Source organism: Polistes dominula, unplaced genomic scaffold (genome assembly GCF_049000335.1).
Source record: "Polistes dominula isolate Pdom_NZ unplaced genomic scaffold, Pdom_raw_medaka contig_73, whole genome shotgun sequence".
Lineage (NCBI taxonomy): Eukaryota > Metazoa > Arthropoda > Insecta > Hymenoptera > Vespidae > Polistes > Polistes dominula.
This window is the reverse complement of record NW_028300951.1, coordinates 761,549-785,145: the sequence shown is the minus strand read 5'-3', so window position 1 is coordinate 785,145 and position 23,597 is coordinate 761,549. Positions and strand designations below refer to the sequence as shown.

At 27.5% G+C, this 23,597-nt stretch overlaps 1 protein-coding gene across 1 annotated transcript in view; it reads right to left on the bottom strand.

Moving 5' to 3' along the window:
- The window catches only part of LOC107071184 (uncharacterized), a 66,920-nt gene extending 51,207 nt beyond the window's left edge, over positions 1-15,713 (bottom strand). The window contains 2 exon segments of the mRNA XM_015329957.2: positions 2,195-2,587; positions 15,273-15,713. Coding sequence (XP_015185443.2) covers positions 2,195-2,201 — 7 coding nt within the window. The 5' untranslated portion in view covers positions 2,202-2,587; positions 15,273-15,713.
- Between the last annotated feature and the right edge of the window lie 7,884 nt (positions 15,714-23,597).

The window sequence follows — 23,597 nt, the reverse complement described above, 5'->3', positions numbered from 1 at the left end:
TTATCATATCATAAGAATTTTGATTTGAAGACTTCATAGAATTTTATTATATATAAATATATTTATTTTATATATATCACAATTACCATATAATTAATATAATATATTTTAATATAATTTATTAAAATTAAAATTATATAATTATATTAATATAATTAAATATAATAATTACCATAAAACCTTTTTTTTTTTTAAAAGAACACAATAACTTTAAAAATCATCAATATTTCATTTCAAAATTTATTTAATTCATTAATCCTAACTTTTATTACTAAAATTATATTAAAAAAAAAAAAAACTGCAAATATTTTAATTACGTAAAATAGTTTTATTAGAAAAAAAAAGCTAGTAATAAATTTAGGGGAAAAATATTTGTAATATAACTTTACGTAAGATCCTTTATCATCTCACAGTCTGTCTTTACTTTCCTTTAGAAATTCCTTTGGAAGGAAATGGTTCGAGGTCGAGATGAGCGATTAGAAAATGGAATAAAGTCATAGTATAAATGGGGAATACATATATATATATATTAAATGAGAAAGATCAATAAAGATTTAAGGGGACGTTTATACCACGTCAAGGAGTTTAAGCACGTTTCGACAGGACCTATCTAAAAGGAAACTTTCACATTAGGTAGTTTAAAGGAAGGAAGAAGAGGGTTCCTTGTGGGGAGGGGATGGGGAGGGAGACGGGGGTTGGGGGTGGGGTGAAGTATATATAGGGTGTTCTTAAAATGATTAACTTCGGAACTAACGCTTCGGACTTCGATTAGTTCGATAACAACTTTGAATTTTCTCTCAAACATATGCGAGTGCAAGCTTATACCGATCATGTAAATCAGATAGAAAGGAAAAGTTTTCCTTTAAACTCGTGCAGCATGACCCAAAAAAGGTACAATCGTAAAGCAAAAGAAAAAAAAAAAAGAACTAAATAAATTGACGTATGTTTTGAAAGAAAATCGTTTGTTCCAAATTTCTACACTTGATCACCGACAAAACCACAACGTTTTGCGATTTATCCTTTTACCGATAAAAAGAGTAATATGTGATAGAAAAAGAAAATGCATTTGTGGTTTTCATCCAAAAAAAAGAAAAAAAAAAAAACTAATCTTTAAAGGTTCTAACTAATTTCCCTAACAAGAAGAATTTCAAAGTTTCTCCTTTGCATGCTGATTCAATAAAAAAAAAAGAAAAAAAAGAAATGAAAAAGAATAAAGTTTGAAAAGAGGAAAGAAGAGTGCAAAGTTGAGAGTAAAATAAAATAAAATAAAATACAAAAATAAAAGAGAAAACGAGAGATAGAAACGAAACGAAACCAAACCAAACCAAACCAAACCAAACGAAACGAAACGAAACGAAACGAAAAGAAAAGATAAAAAATTAACTTAAAATAACAAAAAAATGTAGATTCTTCAAATATATATATATCGATCACGATAATTTGAATATCTTTTCTTGTTCGGAATATTTAAAAAAAAAAATACAAGAAAAAAAAACTTCTTACAATAAATCAAATTACTTGTGTAGTAGTAGTAGTAGTAGTAGTAGTAAAAATCTTTCTATATTTGTTGTTTATAAAAAAATCAAATTCTTTTACGAATAATCTCAACGAGTAAACCAATCACGCGATGTTATGAAAAGAAGAAAAAAAAATATAAGAGAAATAGAAAAAAAAAATATATATATATATATAATACGTTTTGATGTGGTGGTAGCAAACACGTAAAACGCATTCCTATGGTTTGAAATAAATCAACTAAAGAAAGAACTCGAATAGATGACAAAATAAGCTTAACAATTCGTTCATTTTACATTCGATGATTTAAACAATTATTTATTTATATATTTCTTATATTTTTTTTAAATTTGTATTAACCCCTAAAGTGTACACTTGGTAAAAGTTAGTTAAAGTGCACCACTGTGGGTGTTTGACACCCCCAACGTGTTTGAACGCGTCTCCTGAAGCCGCTATTTTAATATTTAGACACTTTGCAATTTTTTGAAAAGTAGTTTGATACATTGTTTTAAAAATAGAATAAGTTTTATACCAATCTGAATTAACACTAGATAGCACTAGACAAATAACCCATTTTTTCGAATTCAGTACTGTCGTTTTCGAGAGATCCACAATTTGTTGGAATGTAAAACACCCCAAGTGTGCACTTTAAGGGTTAAATTAAAAAAAAAAAACTTACCCTCCATTGTCACATTATCGTTCAGCTTCATCTCGATCGAAGAATGAAGAATGAACAATCACCCTCAAACGTCGATTTTCTGATCATCCAATGATTATCTTAATTTTAAACAATCTTTTTTTAATAATTCATTTATTTTTCTTCTTCTATTTATTCTTCTGTTTGGTTGATCGATGTTAGTTCGATGTCAGCATAGTCAAGTAATAAAATTCTTGTCAATAATTTCTTATAGTTTTACAATATTATTAAATATATTATTTTAATCGAAAGTTAATGAATTTTGTTATCCATTAACGATTGGACGATTTAAATTTGTCTTCTTTTTTCTTAATTCGAATAATTTCGTTTGGTTCGGCATGATGTTGCACGGGGCTTGCTTGAACAACGATTCGTCTGTAACCAATAAAAAAAAAATATCAAAATTAATTAGAAATCCTTCGACATTGTTCAAAATGATAGAAAAGAAGAAAGAAAATAAATAAATAAATTATATAATAAAATATTATATTATAATAATTAAATATATAAATAATCACACATTGATCTTTTGTACAAGATGTTACAAATAAATTATCAGGTGGATTCGAAAAGTCGTTTCACTTTTTTGCTGACACAATAATGGCATTAGTTGATGCAAACCGACAAATAGTATAACACATGAGATCGATCTTAGAGAGCTTAAATGTATCAAAACTATTTATGACCACTTGAAAAGGTTTAGGTTTAAACTCGGAGCAAACATTATCCCTTCATTTTTACAAAAGAAAAAAAAACGAAACGACTTTCCAAACCACCTAATATTTCCAAATTTTAATTTGAATCTTAAATCCTTAAATATTTTCACATACTGTATATATATATATTTAATATATTAATGAAAAGGGTGTTTATAATTATATGGAGGAGTACTGCAGCAACATATGAAAATTCCAAATAATTAATATGAAACAGGGAATATGTGTATTACCAAACATAAATCATCAACGCCCCCAGTTCAAGTATTTTCGTGAGCAACGATGTTAACGCTTACGAGGATAACCTTTAACTAAAGGTTAACGAGCGAACAGGATGAAATACACGTGCGTGAAGAAAAACAAAAAATAAAACGAAGATATAACCCTGTCTTCTCACTCTCTCTTCTCTATATCCTAGAAATAAGATAATAAATTGAATTAAACATTTCTATCTGTTAAACTATCTTTACGTGTTTGAAGAATTCCTTGCAAAGGATGGTTGTGGTTAATTAATTAGGGTTGTGTCTCAGACTTTAATTAATTAATTTATTTATTTCATTAATATTATATATATATATAAATAAATTAATTATTATTTATTTAATTTATTTTATAAATAATTAATTAAAACCTTCTTCGAGATTTTACACTTGCTTTTTTTCCAACTTTATTTACAAACGTTTAGCTATATATATATATGCACGTGCTGTATATGTAAAAGAAAAAATATGTTTTTAATAAAAAAAAACAAATAAAAATCATCTCTTTAAATATCTCCTATATACATTTTCTATATCAAAAATATTCTATACAATTGTTTTTTCAAAAAGGAGAACTCCTCAAAGATTTGTCATCCATCTATCTTTCTCTCTCTCCCTCTCTCTCTCTGATTATGTATGTGTTAGTCTCTTTTTATTAGTCCGTTGAAAGAAAAATATTTTTTATTGTCTAACTATGAAATTCTAGAATAAATATTACGTCGGAAAAGTACTGTCATAAAGATTACTAATTTTCTTGTTTCATTTAATCATGTTTTTCAAACATACGCGTACACGTATAGCAACAAAAAAAACTTACACACCTACACCCATCACACACACGTAATATACAATTCATTCTCTCACAATTGGAAGGAAGAAGGTTGCAATGAAGGGGGGGAAAATAAAAAAAGCAAAAAAAAAGCAAAAAAAAAATAATTCGTAACCGATAAAGTGAAAAGGTCGTTGTGGACGACACGACACGACACGACACGACACGACAAGCCAATGGGCTTTACGAGTTGTCTACTAAATCGATAAGACCAGAAACACGAGAATGACAGATAGAAAAAGATAAATAGAACACTGAACTTTTATATTGAAGAAGAACGGAGAAACAAACATGTAATAAACAGAAAGAAAGAAAGAAAGAAAGACATTTGTCCTATGTATATACATATATATATGTGAGTATGTGTGTTTGTAAGAATGCAAATACTCGAGAGTTTGCAAAAGCCACGTGTAGATGTAACCTATTTTCTCGTTCTAATCTTTCCTTTCTTTTTTACCTATTCCACATGTCAACGTAATAGTAGTACACATATGTACACATCTATATACATATACAACAACAACAACAACAACAACGGACAACATCATTCGTCACATTTTCAGCACGCTCAAAGATCTTAAACATCTTAGTTGGCCATTGAAAAAACTTATTTCGACTTTTACCAACCACGGTCATTTTCTTCGAGATAAGTGCAATAGGAAGAGATAGATGAAACATTAAACACTACTACAAATAAGCATGTAATAAACACATAGAAAGATAACTATATATATATATATATATATATATATATATATATATATATATATATATATTTATTTATTATATACCCAAAGGAGCGCGTGTTGAGTTCAGTTGTATATGTGAGTGTGTGTGTGTATGTATGTGTGCAAATACTCGACTATGCAAAAGCCACGTGTAGATGTAACCTATTTTCTTTTTATTATCTTTTTTTCCTTTCTCACAAACACACACACACACACAGAGACACATATATGTGTGCATGAATGCATTCATGGCATCATCCATTCGTCACATTTTTCAACATACATTTTTTTTTCTTTACCATACCATTGAGAATACAAAAATTGACTTTGGACTTTTATAAAAGTCAATAATTTTGTTCATTTTTCGTAAAGAATTTTGAACAATTGTTGAAAGCAGTCAATTGTTAAAAATAAGGGTTTACCACAATCACCCCCCGAGACCAGTTCTCATTTTCACCCACTGCACAATTGCACTTTTCCACTTTCCACGTTTTCCAAGCCTTCTTTTCATCCCCTTTACTTTAACTCGACCCACAAACCTGGAACCTTCTCCCATTTGTTCATTTCTTCTTTCATTTCTATGAGACTTTAACTTTTTTCTATTTATTTATCTATCTTACAATCAGTCCGATACACACGTCTTTAAATCAACGAATTAACTTATCCCACCATCTGTTAGAATCTTATCGAACTAAGAAAGATAATCATAACTCTTTGTTAATAAACAAATAATATTGCGATTATAAATTGAGATATAAACTATCCTATCTTTCAAGTTGGATGAAACTGCACACAGTGTGCAAAATTTGATTAAAATCGGTTCAGTAGTTTAGGAGTACATTGCGGACAAACAACGTATAACACGTAATTTATATATATTAAGATATAAAATAAGATATATATATATATATATATACACATGCATTTCTTCTTTCTTTATTTCATACATTTTTATATTTTATTTTTCTCGTTTTGTTCATATTACCAGTCATCTTTATTTCTCAGTTTCCTCTTTTAACTTCAATATGCATCTTCCGTTTCTCCCCTCTGACTTTCCCTCACCCTCACCCTCACCTTTTCTTCATTCCATATTTTCTCGACTTGTTTCAAAGTAGTTTTCTTTCTCTTTTCAACCTTATTATCATGATAAGCACACATTCTCTCTCTCTCTCTGTCTCTCTCTTTCCATATTATCTAGAGATCTTAATAAAGTTTAGAAACTTAAATACAAATTGCAAAAAATTAATAAATAAATAAATAAATAAATAAATAAATGTTTGATGTTTGTAAAAGGTACGCGCATGAATTATTTAATTAATTTAGAAAAAAATAAAATTAAAAACGTATAGAATAAATTTGTTTACTTTCTACAAAAGTATTCAATGGTAAATAAAAATAAGAAAAGAAACACTCGTCTGCAAAAATACGAAGGTACGAAGAAGGTAGGAAGGTTGGAAGGTTGGAAGGTAGGAAAAGGTACGGATACGGAAGGGTTGGACGTTAAATTTATGAGATTTTTATCTAACAGTTTTATTATACGCGTCACCGAAAAGAAAAGAAAAGAAAAGAAAAGAAAAGAAAAGAAAAGAAAAGGTTCACGTCGGAAATAACGTCTGCAAAAAAATAAAAATAAAAATAAAAAAAAAATAAAAATTAAAAAAAAATTAGAGAGAAATAGAGATATGGATAAAGATAGAGATAGAGTTAAATGGACAAACGGATGGATAGACGGACAGGAAAAGAAAGTAAAAGAAAGAGAAATAGAAAGAGAAAGAAAGTGGAAAAGAGAAACAAGACACTTTTCACAAAGTACACAACGGAAGTTCTCGGAGACTATCTCGAAACAATTTCTTTTCAAATGTCATGGCCAAAAGTCAAGAAGATAACTATATATATATATATAGTATATGATACGATTACTATGACGTTCATTGAGCTGAGAAAATCATGATGATCTCGACAGATTCCTCTTTCTATAAACTAAATATACTATACAAGAAAATAATGTAATATACTTATGTTAGTTAGAACGTTTCTCTTAGTTAGGACAATTTATTTTTGTCACAATTTTTAACCCTATCATTTTAATTTGTATTTTTTTTTTTTTTACCCTTTTAGATACTAAAGAACCAATAAATTAATTCAATGATAATACTCTTTACAAAGTTAATGAATAATAAATGAGTATAATAATATATACGAAAACAATTTTGTAAAATAATAAGAATTAGAAAAAGGGAAAGAAGGGAAATATGTTAATTGAAAATAAAATAAATATTAAAGTTTGCAAAAAATAATAATAATAAAGTAAAAATATAGATAACCAAACAAAAAAATATAATAAAACTAGGGATTCCCCGCCACGCGTTGCTGTGGCTCACAATCAGTCCAATACACACGTCTTTAAGTCAACGAATTACCTTATACCGCCATCTGTTAGAATGATATAAACTATCCTATCTTTCAAGTTGGATGAAACTGCACACAGTGTGGAAAATTTGATTAAAATCGGTTCAGTAGTTTACGAGTCCATTGCGGACAAACAACGTGACACGTAATTTATATATATAAAGAAGATTGAAACTAAAAAAAAAATATATTGAAATTAGAAACAATTGATAAAATACTTGTTTCGAAGGGGGATTCTATTTTAAAAATCCCATATAGTGTATATATATATATAATACACGATAGGATACCATACTACAGGCATGCATCATGAATTTCTCTCGTGCAAAATTGTCAGAACGATCATTCAAGCGAACCGAACGATGATACGTGCAAATGTTGACAAGACAAGTAAAACAATCATCATCATCATCATCCCAGTGCCGTGCCTGTGAAAACATTATTCTGATCGAGTCTTGCATGCATTCAACCATATATAATATCCATAAATATGTATATATATTTATGTGTCAAAATATGTAACAGTACATGTAAATATATGTGTGTTTGTGTGTTTATATATGTGTGGGTGTTTTAGTTCGTTGTTTGAAAATTAAACAATACCTTGAATCACATGCCTTTAATTTCGATAAAACACATTAGATATATATATATATATATATAAAATATTAATCTCATATTATATATTTTTATCTTATATTTTTTTTATCTATTTATTTCTATCTGTTGCTCTTTTTTATTTTTTATTTTTTTTTTTTTAACTTCGAATATGGGCTTCCATTCGAACGAACACAAATTGATACGATTTTCAGAAAGATGACCTCAACACACTCCAACATTGAAAAACGTATGCATGTATGTATGTATGTATGTTAAAGAAAAGAGAACGAATAAGTGAGAGTGAGAGTGAAAAAGTTAAAAGAGAAAGAGATGAGATAAGATGAGACGAAACGAGATGAAACGAGATGAGATGAGATTGGATGAAAGTGCGCAAAACTGTCCTTGACGTGGCCCGAGCCTATCGATTTTTCCTTAAGACATTCTCTCATTCCAAGTTTATCGCGAATGAACAAACTACATTTTTTTTTTTTTTTTTTTTTAATAAACGAATGGAAAACTTTTTACTTCCTTTTTCCTGTTTTTTCTTTTTTTTTTTCTTTCTTTTACAAATTCCTCAGAGATTTGAAAGTCCTGCCTAATCATCTGATTCTCCCCCCAATCATCGGCATTTCAAATTGCATTTGGTTCAAATGTTATTTTTCTTTTTTTATTTTTTTATTTAATATTTCTTTTTCCGAGTTAGTTCAAGAAATAAAATTTCTCTTTGGTTTGCGACACGTGTAGAAATATATATATATATATATATTATCAAACTAACAGAGATAATCATGATGAGTCTTTATTAATAAACAAATTTATATAAATTATAAATAAGTTTATAATAAATTGAGATATAAACTATCCTATTTTTTAAGTTGGATGAAATGATTTGATATACTTTAAAAATATTTTTAACGAGTCTCTTCCAAAGTATTACGAAAAATGTCTTATATCCTCAGGGACTCTTTCGTTTAGAAAACTTTACACGAAACTAACTCACGAACCACACTTTAATTCTTTTCTTATTTTTCTTGTGTTTTTTTTTCTTTTTTTTTCTTTCTTTAACGACGTGCGTGTGCATGCAAGAGTTCAGATAATTAAAAAAAAAAAAATACATTTGTTTTTTATTTTTTTTTCTTACATAAAATTCTATCCAACTATTTTGTTGAAAATAAAAAATAAAAAGTTTCTATAATAAGAATAAAAAATAAATTATGAGAAATTATAAAAAAAAAAAAAGAAAAAATTCCAATGGAAAGATCATTATACCCTTATTATTATTATTATTGTTGTTATTCTCTCTCACTCGTAAATTATTTTCATTAAAAATATATATATCAAACTTTTTGTAATCGATGCTTAAAAAAAAAAAAAAAAAAAAATAAAAATAAAAAGAACGAAAGAAGCAATGAAACTGGATTACGAGTTGTAATACTTAAAAGTTTAAACGTAAAAAAGGAACTGTAATAATGATACGAAAAGAGTTGCAAAAATTATTACGGAAATTTATGAGGAAAAAAAAAGAAAAATACAAAAAGAAGAAGAAAAAAAGAAAAAGTAAAAAAAAGGAACAAAAAAAAAAAAAAGAAAGCCATTACTTGTTATCGTCGAAGGAACATTTAAAAAGAAACTTTTTCTCCTTTTCATTACACTTTTTATTCTTCGCATGAATGAAACGTAAAAAAAAAAAAAAAAAAAAAAAACTTGGTGATGTTTGATAGAAAAGGAAAATAAATTTCACCAAAAAAAAAAAAAAAAAAAAAAAGGAAGAAAAATATCCTTCTCTCCCTTTGCAAAATAATTCACAAGGTATAAAAAAAAAAAAAAAGAAATTACGTTTTATTTTCATTCATCAATAAGAAACCCCCCCCCCGAAAGTTACGTAAAATACGATTAAACGATTTTATATTTTAAATAAAATATAAAAAAAAATAAATAAATAAATAAAGAAATGAAATATATCTCGAAAAATGTAGTAGAATTCGTCGTAAACGTGTCGATCGAATGAGATTCACTCTTCAATTATCAATGAATTACGTCAAGGCGAGTAATCCATTGTCGTGGCAAATGTCAAGTAAAAAGAACAGAAAAATACAAGTAGAAGAAGAAGAAGAAGAAGAAGAAGAAGAAGAAGAAGAAGAAGAAGAAGAAATCTTAAAAGACGGGACATTCTATATGACGTAAAGGAGAATAAAAGTCTTTGAGGAAAGAGAAGAGGGAAATGAAAGAAACGTATATGAAAAGAATTGATATATTTGTGTATGTGTATTATAAGAGTGATCGTTATATATATATATATATATATATATATATATATATTTGACTTCTCCACAAATTTTCACGAGTTCATCCCCCTCGGCTAAGTTTCAGGTAAAAGGAAAGAAATATATATATAAACTATATAGCTATATTCTGTCTCATTCTCTCGCAGACTCAATCCAATATGTTTGTCTCTATTTCTCTTCTTACTAAATATCGTAGCCGTAGCATAGCCGGCCGCCGCTCCGTTACCTAGCCGCCTACCGTTTCGTTGCATAGCCGCCTACCGCTCCGTTTCCTGACGTTACCTTGTTTCATTTTTTTTTTCAAATCACTCCCTCCTATTCTAAAGAAGTTTTCACTTAAAAAAAAAAAACAGGAATGAAAGTAGGAAAGGGTTGGGGGAGGGAGAAGGGTAAAAATGAACGAAGACTGAAACTATCATGCCACGAGGAGAAACCTTACTTGTTAAACAAAGTCAGACAAGTTTCGATAAGGTCATCGTGTCTATAAGCGTGGGTGGTTTATGCATTAATGTGTTGGAAGGTCATGTAATTAAAGTAGTTGAATGAGGAATCCTCCCCCCCCCCAACCAAAAAAAATAAAAATAAAAAAGAAATAAAACTGATTATGATACATATATGTATATATACATATTTAAAAAAAGAGAAAGAGAATAAAAATAATAGAGAATCGTGGGAAAGATTTAACGAGTCAATGATATAGAGGAAAATTTAGTGAAAATGCACGTATTATTTCGTTTGAGAATACGTTAATAGGGACACTACTCATGTACGGTTGCATTAAACTTCGAGTACTATGTTCAGGATAAATGAAATCTCGACATATATTCTCATCATCCCTCTTTCTATCTCACACCATCGAAATTATATTTTTCATCGTGTATATTCGTCGTGCATGATAATATACACGTGTACAAATATTATACGTGCAGCAACATACGTGCACCATATATATGTACATCGTATTCATTTTATCGTTAACAACATTACTATCACGTTCTACTTTGTTATATATATATATGTATATATAAATTTATCAAGTATTTGTTTAAAATCAATATTGAAAAAATGTATTACCTACCTACCATATGTATATATTTTTTTAATTTTATATATTAATTTTATATATTATTATATTATTTTTTATATTGTATAATTATATAGAACAAATAAATAATATTATAGATATATTATTATTTGTTGTATACTATTAAATAAAATAAATTAAAATATCCTATTAGATATTTTAGGGATTTATTTAAATTATATAAATCCTACTATATTTTAAGAATTTTATAAAATAATAGAAAAAAAATTAGAAATAGGTTGTTTAACAATTAAAACTAATATTGAAACAATTTACAATTTATATATTGAAATAAAAAATTTTTTTAATATTTACCATTTATATATATATATTATATATTAATAAATTATTTTGTGTTGTATACCCCCATTAAATAAAATAAATTAAAATATCCTATTTTTTATATTTTAGGGATTTTATAAATTAATCGGGGAAAAGAGGATTATTCACATGTTCATTGATTTATCTCAAATCATTTTATTTGAAGATCGATTAGTATTGTTCTCTCTCTCTCTCTTTCTCTTTCGTTCTCTTTTACCTGCTATTCTCCTCTCGACACATTTTTTTGTTTGTTGTAACCTCACAAATAAAAGTATTACTATCCCGACTACGACGTTGCGATAAAACGTACACGATCGGGTGGTTTTCTGCTCGTGACTCGTCGATACATCCTTCTGCTTCTTTCTTTTTTTTTTTTTTTTTTTTTTTTAAACGTTGACATAGAAAAAAAGAAAAAATAGGGAAGAACGTTTGACGAGTCTCGTTTTTTTTTCTCTCTCTCTCTCTCTCTCCTTTTTTTTCTAAACAACTTTTTAAACCAATAGATTTGTACGTGTCATGATAATAGGAGAGGTAGTACAACTTAAATTAAACAAGTCATACTTACAAATTTTCAAGGTTCACTAATAATAGTTTACAAATGTTAAAGTATAAAAAAATGTGTTGTTTTTTCTCTTTTTTTTTTTTTTGCTTAATCTTTTACGTAAAAAACATTTATCGTTAAAATGAACGAAAAAAAAAAAAAAGAAAAAAAGGAAAGAAAAAAAAAATAGACAAAGTTTTTATTCGATATATTCGTGATCGAAATAAGGTCCAAGGTTCTTTTAGGTAAGTCGAGGTCAGCGTGTATAAACCGGAAGACCAAAGCGATTAGGAAGGTGCACGAGAATTACGAGATATCGAGACTATAGCGATATACATGTGTATGTGTACATACCTATATATATATATATATATATATATGTATAAGTGTTACAGTTATATGCAAATACTTATATCTCTTTTTGCAAATGTATGAGTAAACTACGCGACATACTTTTTCTCTTGTTTTATTTTTTTTATTTATTATTTTATGTTTTATTCTCACCCTCGTTGTATTGTAAAAAAAAAAAAAAAAAAAACAGAAAAAAAAAGTTGGATCGAACAAAAAAATAAAAAAACCAGCAAGCTATATTTTAGACCTTTTAAATTCTCGAATCTTACGAATACTACAACAACAACAAGCCAATAGAAAGGAACGTGTGAATTTGTACGAAAAGAAAAAGAAATATAAAACATAACTGTACACATACACGTACACATTCACACATCATATATACACACATATTTATATATATATGCATAAAGTTTTGATCGATGTTTGTACACGTGTGAACCGTTTAGTTTGAACGTAAATAAAAATTCTCGCGTTAAGAGAAATTAGCAAGGAATAGAAAAAAAAAAAAAGAAATAAATATTTGACCAGTCTAACAACAACAAAAACAACAACAACAACAACAACTGGGTAAATTTGAAAAACAAATTCTACGCTTTATTTGCATTGTAAATTAAGTTCGAAGATCTCTTTAACAGGGTGGTAGGTACTACTACGATGAATTGTATATACGTGTGTGTATATAGAAATGAGATGGTGTGTGTGGGTGCATCGTAAATCGTTTGGTGAAATAAAACGAATGACAATGAACTTTTAAAGAGTTTCCTCCCTTTCCCTTAGAATAGAAGAAACAAACGAATAAATAAAATTAAAAAAATATAAAAAGAAGGATGAGAAATGTTAGAAAAAAAAAAAATAGAGTTTGGTTAAAAAAAAGAAAAAACATTGGATAAGAAAATTTCTGGTCTATCCTCTGCAACAAATGAATAAACAAACTCATATACATGCACGTGTAAGTTGCATTTTACAATTTTATTATTAAAATTGAAAGAATAAAATGTAAATAAAATTAAAAATAAAAAAAAAAGAAGGAATAGAAATGTTAGAAAAAAAGAGGGCACTGCTGTAGAAAAAACTTTGATAAGAAAACTTGTGGTCGTATCTCTGCAACAAATAAATATAAACAAACGTACGTACATACACGTGTAAGTTGCATTTTACAATTTTATTATTAACGAACGTCATAATCCTTGCGTTCGTGACGAGAAATAACAAAGAAAATCCGAAGAATTATATTTCTCATATATTTATTTCTTTTGACAAAGTATGACAACAAGAATCACTGAGAGAGAGAGAGAGAGAAAGAATGAGAAAGAGAAAGATAGACGAGAAAAGAGAACGTAAATTAATCGTCTCTCGTTTATAATATTCCATCATCTACAATAATGGAAAACTGTTGCATATTTCAAAAGCAATCATTCGATTCGTTTCATTCTTGCATATAATAATAACAATAATAATAATAATAATAATAATAATAATAATAATAGTATTATTAATAACGATAATGAATGATGACGTTAATAGTAGACGTGATAAATAAAATTAAAAAAAATAAAAAAAATAATAAAAAAAAAAACGATGATAACTTTTACATTAAACAATTATTCAACTACGATAATTTAAACCATCATTTTATTTTTATCAATAAGTTTAATGTTTTCTTTTCTTTTTTTTTTTTTTTTTTTTTTTAATGAATTTGTTCAAAATTTAAATGTTACAGTCGAAATTGAAACGATTAAAATAAGATTTTGAAAATTGATCTTAGGTTTGATTGATTGATTGATTGATTTATTGAAAAGATCACTTTTTTTTGTTTATATTATGAACAATGAAAATTAACTTACAAAACATTGATTTAGGAATCACTTGGTATTGATCGCATTTCTCCAACGCTCTTTAAATAGTACTTCTACACAAACCGGATCGAAGATACGATGCAAGAAAACAGAACAAGAGAGAAAAAGAAAGAAATAAAGTAATAGACAAATGGACAAATCAAGTGAAGTAACAAATATAATGATAAAAATCGTTCCAGTAATAATAATAATTAATATTATAATAATAGTACCTTTTAAAATTGTTAGATCAATCGATTTTATAATAAAACGTTCACTGTAGCATAATCAATAATATTAAAAAATATAAAACATAACAAATAAAATGATAAAAATCGTTCCAATAATAATAATTATTATTAATATAATAACAATAACTTGAAAAATTGTTAAATCAATCAATTTTATGATAAGAATTTCACTCAAACATTTTCAATAATATTAAAAAATATAAAACATTATTAAAACATTCTCTTTCTTTCTCTCTTTTGCTTTGAGCTTATGAATAATTCAATTTAAAAAAAAAATAAATAAATTAATGCACAAGACAATCTTACAATAATATAAATAAAAAAAAAAAAGTATCCACTAGAAAAGATATAAATTTTCGATCGATATAATTGTAAAAGAATTATCAATCCATAACCATCACCACCACAACCATCACCATCACCACCACCGCGTGGTCAAAGCATGCTTCGTATATACTTACTACGTTCTATACTAACTACAAACGTCAGAGGGTGAAAAAGGCACATCAACTATCCCTCTTTTCCCTCCCATCATCTTTCTCACTCAAACACGCGCACACATACGAATAATATCTAACATAAACATATATTTTACGTTGAAAAATTTCTAACTTGTCAATTACTTTTACCACTTACAATATTTTTAATAATCATATTTTGTTATTTAAAATATGAATAATTAAACAAATTCGAATGATAATAATAATTTTATGAATCATGCAACAATTCATTGAAATAATTTAATCAATTACTTTGTTAATAATAATAATAATAATAATAATAATTGTATTAAAAATAAAAGTTAAAAATGTGACAGGTAAGAAAGAAAGAGGACAGACAGACATACCTAGGACAAATTATCGAAGGGACATAGCAGTCCAAAGGGTCTCTCGAAGATAGGGAGAGGAAAAGGTGGTGGTCATCTTCTTCATCCAGCAAAATCTTCTTTTCTTCTTTTCATAACTTTTATCTTCCTGTATTATTTTTTCTTTTTTTTTACGAAAGCACCTAACAACAAACGATATTTTTCTTCTTCGTTGTTATTTTCTCTTCTTTTCTTTCTCTCTCTTTCTATCTCCTATAATAATAATTATTCGTTTATCCTATAACTCTACTACTACATAAACATAAACATATACATATACATATATTACATATATATGTTTGTTTTTATATGTGCGTCATATATATACTACGCATGTTTACGTAGAATCGAAGAAAATAGAGAGCAAGTAAGTAAGAGTGAGTGAGAGAGAGAGAGAGAGAGAGAGAGAGAGATAAAAAGAGAGACAAAGAGAGACAGGTAGAAATCGAGATGAAATAAAAATCGCCGACCAACCACCGTTCGCGCCCGTGTCGCTCGGTCGACTGACTGCTGCTTTGCTTCTTCCTATTCCCCCTCCAGTCCACCTGTGATACTCCCACCACTCACTGAAACGCACCGAGCTCCTTCTACCCTTGATTCTTCCATTCACCTACGATTTTATACACGTTATATTATTGTTTATAATTTTATATTGTTTTTTCTTTTTTTTTAATAATTTCAGTTCAAAGTAATACATTCGGTGTGTAGTGTGTAGTGTTGCGAGTTATCTCAGTCGTATATCAGAATATATAAACCGAAAATTGTTCTTCAGTAGAATAATATAATATAAAATATAATATATAATATAATAATATAATATAATTAATTAATTAATTAATTAAATAAAATATTAATTAATTAATAATTATTTTCATACAAAGTATCATATTACTAATGTTCAACGTGTTAACTCGTTGTCTCACTCATCAATTGGGATCAACTCAATTGGTTTTTTTTGTTATCGTTCGATTATTTCCCCCTCTTCCTCCCCCACCCCCCCTCGGATCATTTGGTATAAGAAAAAAAAAAAAGGAAAAAAGAGGAAAGAAAAATGTAAATTGTTTTCTCCGTGGATCGTTAGGTTTCTTTCTTTTCTTACCCCCATTCATTCCTGAATCGATCGTAAATAATAGAAGGATGAGGATGAGGATGAGGATGAGGATTGCCCAATCAATTCGATCGGATTATTTTTCCTCCCTTAACCCTTATTTTTTTTTTTCTTTTGTATTCCTTTTACCATCTAAGATTTTCTTCTTCTTTCTTCCTCTTCCGTCTTTTCTTTTGTTCTTTTTATTTTTTCATTTTCTTCTTTTTCCTTTGTGTGTGTCTCTATCGATGAATATACACCTTCGAGAATATTCATCAGGAACAATAAAATAATTACATTAGATTAAAAAGTAAATAATTACAATTAGAACATTGTAATATTAAATTATAACTTTATAAAAAGTTGTACAAAATATTGCAAAATCATATGAACAATATTTTAATCTAATTTTTCGTCGTTTTTTTTTTTTTTTGATAAATAACGCAAATCTTTTTATCGTTTGATAAATCAAACGAAACAAATCTCGAAACAAGTTAATAAGTGCAAGAACAAACTGCGAAATGACATAGAAAAAGAAGAGAGAAGGGTAGAAAACGGTGAGGGTGGGAAGATGGTAAGGAGGGTGGGAGGGTGGTAAGAGATAAAGACAAAGAGAGAGAAATATATTATCTAATAATAGAAACTTTTAGACATTATCGAAGAAACTGTAAACTCGTTCTGTAGTATTATATATACTCAATCCTTGAAATTCGATGTACTCTTTAATGTCTTTTTCAAAACTCTTTCTTTTCTTTCTCTTTCTATATATATATATATACTTTTTTTCCACTCAAGTTTGAACGATTCACTGTCTACGAAACTAATCTGATCTTCTAGGATCATATTTTTCATTGGGACACGTATCAAATGTATATGTATATGAGTACAACTATATATATATGTACTTTGAAACTTTGACATACTCATGTATCTTGTCTTCTTAATATCCATCTGGTTAAAAAACTTTCTACATGTACAATATACCAGGTGAGTATTATTTTAAATAAACGTATTAAACCTTACGCACTGGCTGGGACCATATGCTGTCCCAGTTTTGGAAAATTTGTCAATCAATTCAAAATTCAATTGTAAAATCACTGTTGTTAATGGTGCACTGTTATGGGGACATTAATGGGTCTCAAAGTCCAATGAACTGATCTTTGTAATGGGACACACGTGGACTGATTTTTCGACGTATTAAAAAAGGGTTAAATAATACAAAGAATTTTCATGTATTTTTATACATGATAAAATACACACACACATACATACATACATACACAAAGTGGTAAAGGAATAAAAAAAAATTACGTATGTAAAATAACGTTCAGATTGGAGGATCTTTATTGCAAAAAGATTTCTAAATCTAGATGAAATTCTTTCTTTTTTTTTTTATCCGTGAAACTATCGAGGAACGAAAGAACAAGATTATAAAAAAATAAAAAAGAATAATAAAAAAATAAAATAAAAAAAAAACAAGGTAGGTATATAGGTAAAGGTAAAAAAAGAAAAAAAAAGAAGAAGATAAAAGAAGATGAGGTCATCGGTAGTCGAGGGTATACGCGTCCGATCGAATTTCCATTCCAGTCGAAATGAAATTCCTCTTGGACACCCTGCCCTGCCCTACCCTGCCCTGCCCTGCCCTGCCCTGCCCTGCCCTGGTGCCCTATCCAACCCTTGTTCGACTATCTCATCGAAAGATATGTAGATGGATAGCTTCGATAGATAGATAGATAGATAGAAAGATAGATAGATAGATGTTACATGATCTTTTAAATTTGCAAGAAGAATTCAGTCACTGTGTTCCACCCTCTCAACCTTTTCACAACTACCATCATCACATTTACATACACCTTCAGCACCATTTCCTTCTCCTCCTCCTCCTCCTCCTCCTCCTTCTCCTCCTTCTCTTTCTCTTTCTCCTCCTCCTCGTCGTCCTCCTTTTCTCACCACTTTTATGAGAACTGCGGTATCTTATGCATTTCCAATAACCGATCAAAGGATAAAGATCCTTCCTCAACTCGACGTATACCAACCAGGACTTGAGGAGCCCCGTTCCTTCTTTTTCTTTTCGTCCTTTGCCAATTTTAAATTCATACTTACAACTATGTTTTATACTTTTACCAATATTTTTCTACAATCCTCTTTCTTATAAATGTTTATTACTGCTGATACTAGTACAACATTATATGACGTTTGTTTCAAACTTTTTATCGAAAGGAAAACTAGTTACACATTTTTACAGAAACAAAATATATAATTAATATAATTATATTATTTTATATATATATTATATTAATTATATTTTATATGTGAAACTATCGAGGAGTGAATAAAATTATAATAAAATAAAAAGAAATAAAAAAAAATAAGATATACATATAAAATTGAAACAGAATATAATTAATATAATTATTATATATATATATATATATATTTATATGTAATTATATAATTAATATATTTTATATTTTATTATATATTTTTATATTTATTATATTTATTTTATAATATATATATATATAATTATAATGAGAAATATATAATTAAATTTTGCAAGATAATAATTATTTGTTTATAATTTACATTTTATTTATTAGAAATACGAATCACGACACGTGTTAGTCTATCCTGTTTACTTGTTTACTTGTTTACTTCTTTCTTTTTATTTATTATTATTTTTATCCATTTAGTATAATCATCTTTTCTTTAACAGATGAAATCAACATTGTTACGTCGTACTTGTCAAACCTGTATAAGCGAGATCGTTGAATGTTAATTACATGATATGCAGAAAACACATCATAAAGACTAAGATTCGATATGTACCATGACTCGTATATTCAAATGGAAATGTTTATGCAAATATATATATATATATATATATATATATATATATATATTTTCACGAGTCAAACGTTTATTATGATAATTATTACTTCAAACAAATTATTATCTCATTAATGAATGAAAAATAAATTGAGAAATTTAATGAAACGTATTAATACATTCTTATCTTATGGTAATTGTTTTATAATAATTTATTTTTTATTGTTTAATTTTTTTTTACTTTTCCCCTCCTCCTCCTCCTATCCTTTTTTCAATATCATTTCCAATTGTATACGCGAGATTGATCAAAACTACGTTTCTATCGAATTGGTTTTCCGATCGAGAACTGCGACCTTGTTCATCTCAAAAGAGAGAAAGAGAGAAAGAAAGAAAGAGAGAGAGAGAGAGAGAGAGAGAGAGATAGAAATTTTGTGTCGTGCCTTGGTAATCCGATAGTACAAAATAAATTACACGATCTAATCGGATTACTCAACACACTAACGGAATTACACACAACCGTACGTTTAACATTTTCTCATCATTGCTGCTCGACAGTCAAATTTGTGAAAGAAGAAGAACGGAATATAAACTTGCGTGAGTAATCTGTCAAATGAATGAATGAATGAATAAACGAAACCTTTCTATCTTTCCATGTATATCATGTGTGTATTTGTGTGTGTGTATTTGTGTTTACAAAAATAAATAAAATAATGTTCATAGTTAAAAAAAAATAAATTTAAGTATATTTATATATGTAATATTTAATGTGTAAAATAATATATATATACTATACTACTAAAATAATATATAATAATATTATATATAATATGTATAGAATTTATATATATTTTATATTTTTATACATATATAAAAATATATGTATATTTTATACATTTCTTTTTTTGTTTTTTGAAATTATTATGTCTCATCTAACAAATCTTTTAAAATCGCCAAAATGTTTTTTTACAAAGTAAACTCCATTCATAGTCCTCTCATATAAATGGTGCATATTAATTTAATACACATGCATACGGAGAGACAGAGACATATGCATTATTCTAAATACCACGTAATCTCGTACAAGTACTTGCACGTTGCACTGAAGATTAATACGATAAGAATAATCCTCGCGTGGGTTGTGTAAGAAATAAAAAATAAAAATAAACACGAGACACATTTAAACAGCTTTTATATATATATATATATATATATATATATATATATATATATGTTATAAATCAATGAAATTTTTCTTGAAATAATTTAATAATATTATCTAAGAATATTTTTATTCAAAACTTTGATCCGATACAATGCAATTTCAATGCAAATTTCGAAATGCAGGATTATCAATGACATTACATTCACATGTCATCTTTTTTCTTTTTTTAACAATTTATTCTTAAATCGAAAAAATTCAATTGAAATGCAACGATAAAGTATCTTTCTATTTTCTATTTTTACTTTTATTCGTGTGTTCGTATTATCTTCGACAAAATTTTATCCTATCCTTATAATATCTTTCACCCACTTTCATTTCTATTTCTTTCTATTTTACTCTTCCTTTTGGTTTTTTAAAAAAGAAACAAAGAAAGAAAATGAAAAATGTTGAAAGACGGGGTGAGAGGGGGAAGGAGGAGGGGGGATGGGGCGAGGGGGTATGGGGGAGGGGGTTAACCGTAAGGTATCGTAAATTCCACGCTAATCTCATACTTTTCCATCAGAAAGATTTCAAGGTTTACGAGCGTCAGCTGGAAACTGACTGATCTCTCGAAAAGTTTAGTGAGAGTGGTTTTAAGTACTCTCTTTCTCTCTCTCTCTCTCTCTCTCTCTCTCTCTCCCTCTCTCTTTCTCTCTTTTTTTCTTCGACGAATCGTCTTTTTGTTAGTAGTTCTATTCGTATTAGTTACTCAAGGATTGATCTTCAAATAAAAAAAAAAAAAAAATAAAAAATAGTTCCCTTAGTTTGTATTAGAAAAATCAATTTGATTTTATTTTTCTTAGAAAAAGTAAAAAAAAAACCTAAAAATAAATTTTACGAATAATCTAAGACAAGTCTTTTATTTAAAAAAAAAAAAAAAAAAAAAACTATGAAATAAATAAACTATCGATAATAAATTTGTAGATTAATTTTTATATTATATAAACGACGACGATGACGACGACGATGACGACGACGACGTTTCTATGGAATTTTTGTTACAAACGAATGACAAGAATAAATAATTTCTATTTTTAAAACGAAAAATTTTGTACAACCTAATCGAGAAATAATAAATTCACGAGATTAATTCTTATTTACTTGCGCGTCACACCTTTCTTTATTTTATTTTTTATTTTTTTGTATATTATATTTAATTTTACAGATAAAATAAAAATATTCTAGATAAATAATATGGATCATAATGATCATATTTTTCGTACATTATAATCAATATTCAATCAGTATGACGTATTATTATGGTTACGTTACACGTCACGAACAAACTACTATGCATATACTTATATATATATGTGTGTGTGTGTGTTTTGTGTGTGTGTTTGTGTGTGTTAATATAAAAGCGTCGTTTACCGTTATCACAATGACGATAATAAAATTCCATATACACTCTCATTTGCAATCGATCGCGTTTAACATTTATCTACTCCTTTTTTTTCTTTTTCTTTTTCTTTTTCTTTTTCTTTTCTTTTTTTTTTATTATTCTCTCTCGACATTTAACGATAGAAAATTTAAATAAAAGCAAAACTGTAAGATATTTAAATAAAGAAAAAAAAAAATATATATATATATAAATCTAATGTTTCTTGATAAAATACAGGGTGTGATTCTTGTAACGGAGATATACAGTAATAACTTTTTTTTTGTTAAGTAACAATAGAAAAAAAAAATGATAAGGGAAAAAAGTTATATGGCACATCACATGTCACCTTTCTATGATCTTACTTTTTTCGAAAATGCATCGATGCACCCGCTAGATGCAGTTGCACTCTTTTTTTTTTTATAAATCGAACCTTATATATATATTTTTTTTTTAAACACAATTCCATTCCTATATTTTTTTTTTTATTCTGCGTTAAAAAGTATTTAATGAAGGTCATCGAAATGTCAATTAGTTTACGAGATATTTCATGTTTTATATCAGTAATGTATAATGGGGGTGGGGTGGGGGGGGGGGTAACATCTCTCGTGGTCGCGTAGTCTATCAGACGAAAACTCGTGGCAACAACAACAAAAAAAAAAAAAACCATAAAAAAAAGTTGTAAAACGAACTTTCAACGATCGAGAAGGTCGAACGATATAAATCGCAAAAAAAAGAAATATAAAGTAAAAAATAAAAGAAATGAAGAGAAGAACTTCAAAAAAAAAAAAAAACCGGTCGACCTTTTGTCGATTTCTTCGGAATAAAATTTCTGAATCTGGTTTTGTTTGATTGTGGACCTTGAAACAACTATCTCGAGATGAAGAATTCTTTTGCGCTAAAATTATCATTCATTTGATTATTATTTTTTTTTCTTTCTTTTCCTTTTCAAATTACGACTCGTCAAAGTATTTTTTATTTCAACTTATTATTTTACAACAACAACAACAACAACACAAAATAAAAAACAATACGAGAGTGCACAAATTGTAGGAAGAAAATTGAAGATAAATTATATCGGTCGAATTATTATTTAAAAAAAAATATATATATATACGAGGTGAATTCACCTCGTTTGTCATTTGAATTGTTTGATTTTTCTTTTTGTTAATAAAAAAAAAAAATAAATAAAAAATAAAATAAAAAGCAGATACACGTTTGACAGACACAAAGGAACCGTCGTCACCTAATGGCAAAAAGGTACGACCCTGACACACATAGATCTCTCGAACGAAATTGCAAAGATGTTTTTTTTTTTTTTTTTTTTTTTTTTAATTGCAAATGGTACGTACGATGAGGGAAGAAAAAAAAACAAAAACTTTATCTTTCTCTCTCTTTCTCTCTCTTTCTATTTTTCAACTGTGAGAATGTAAGAAAACTGTAAAAAGCTCGGTGGTTCTTTTAAAACGAGCAATTTTGCCTAATGAATAATAAATTTAAAGTTCAATTTAACAGGGTAAGAAGAAGAAGAAGAAAAAGAAAATGTTGGCGGTATTTAAATCTATCCAGACGATTTTACGAAACGAGGTGAATTAAATTAAACGTGGTTGTGTTTATAGGTCGAATTATAAAAATGTTGGGGGAAAAAAAAGTAATTTAAAAAAAAAAAACATAAAACACAATAAAACGAACGGAACAAAAACAGAAAGATAAAAAAGAAGAAGAAGAAGAAGAAGATAAAAAAATAAAGAATAATTATTATTTTGTTTAAAAATCTATCGATCTTTCTTTCTACCTTATGCAAAAAAAAAA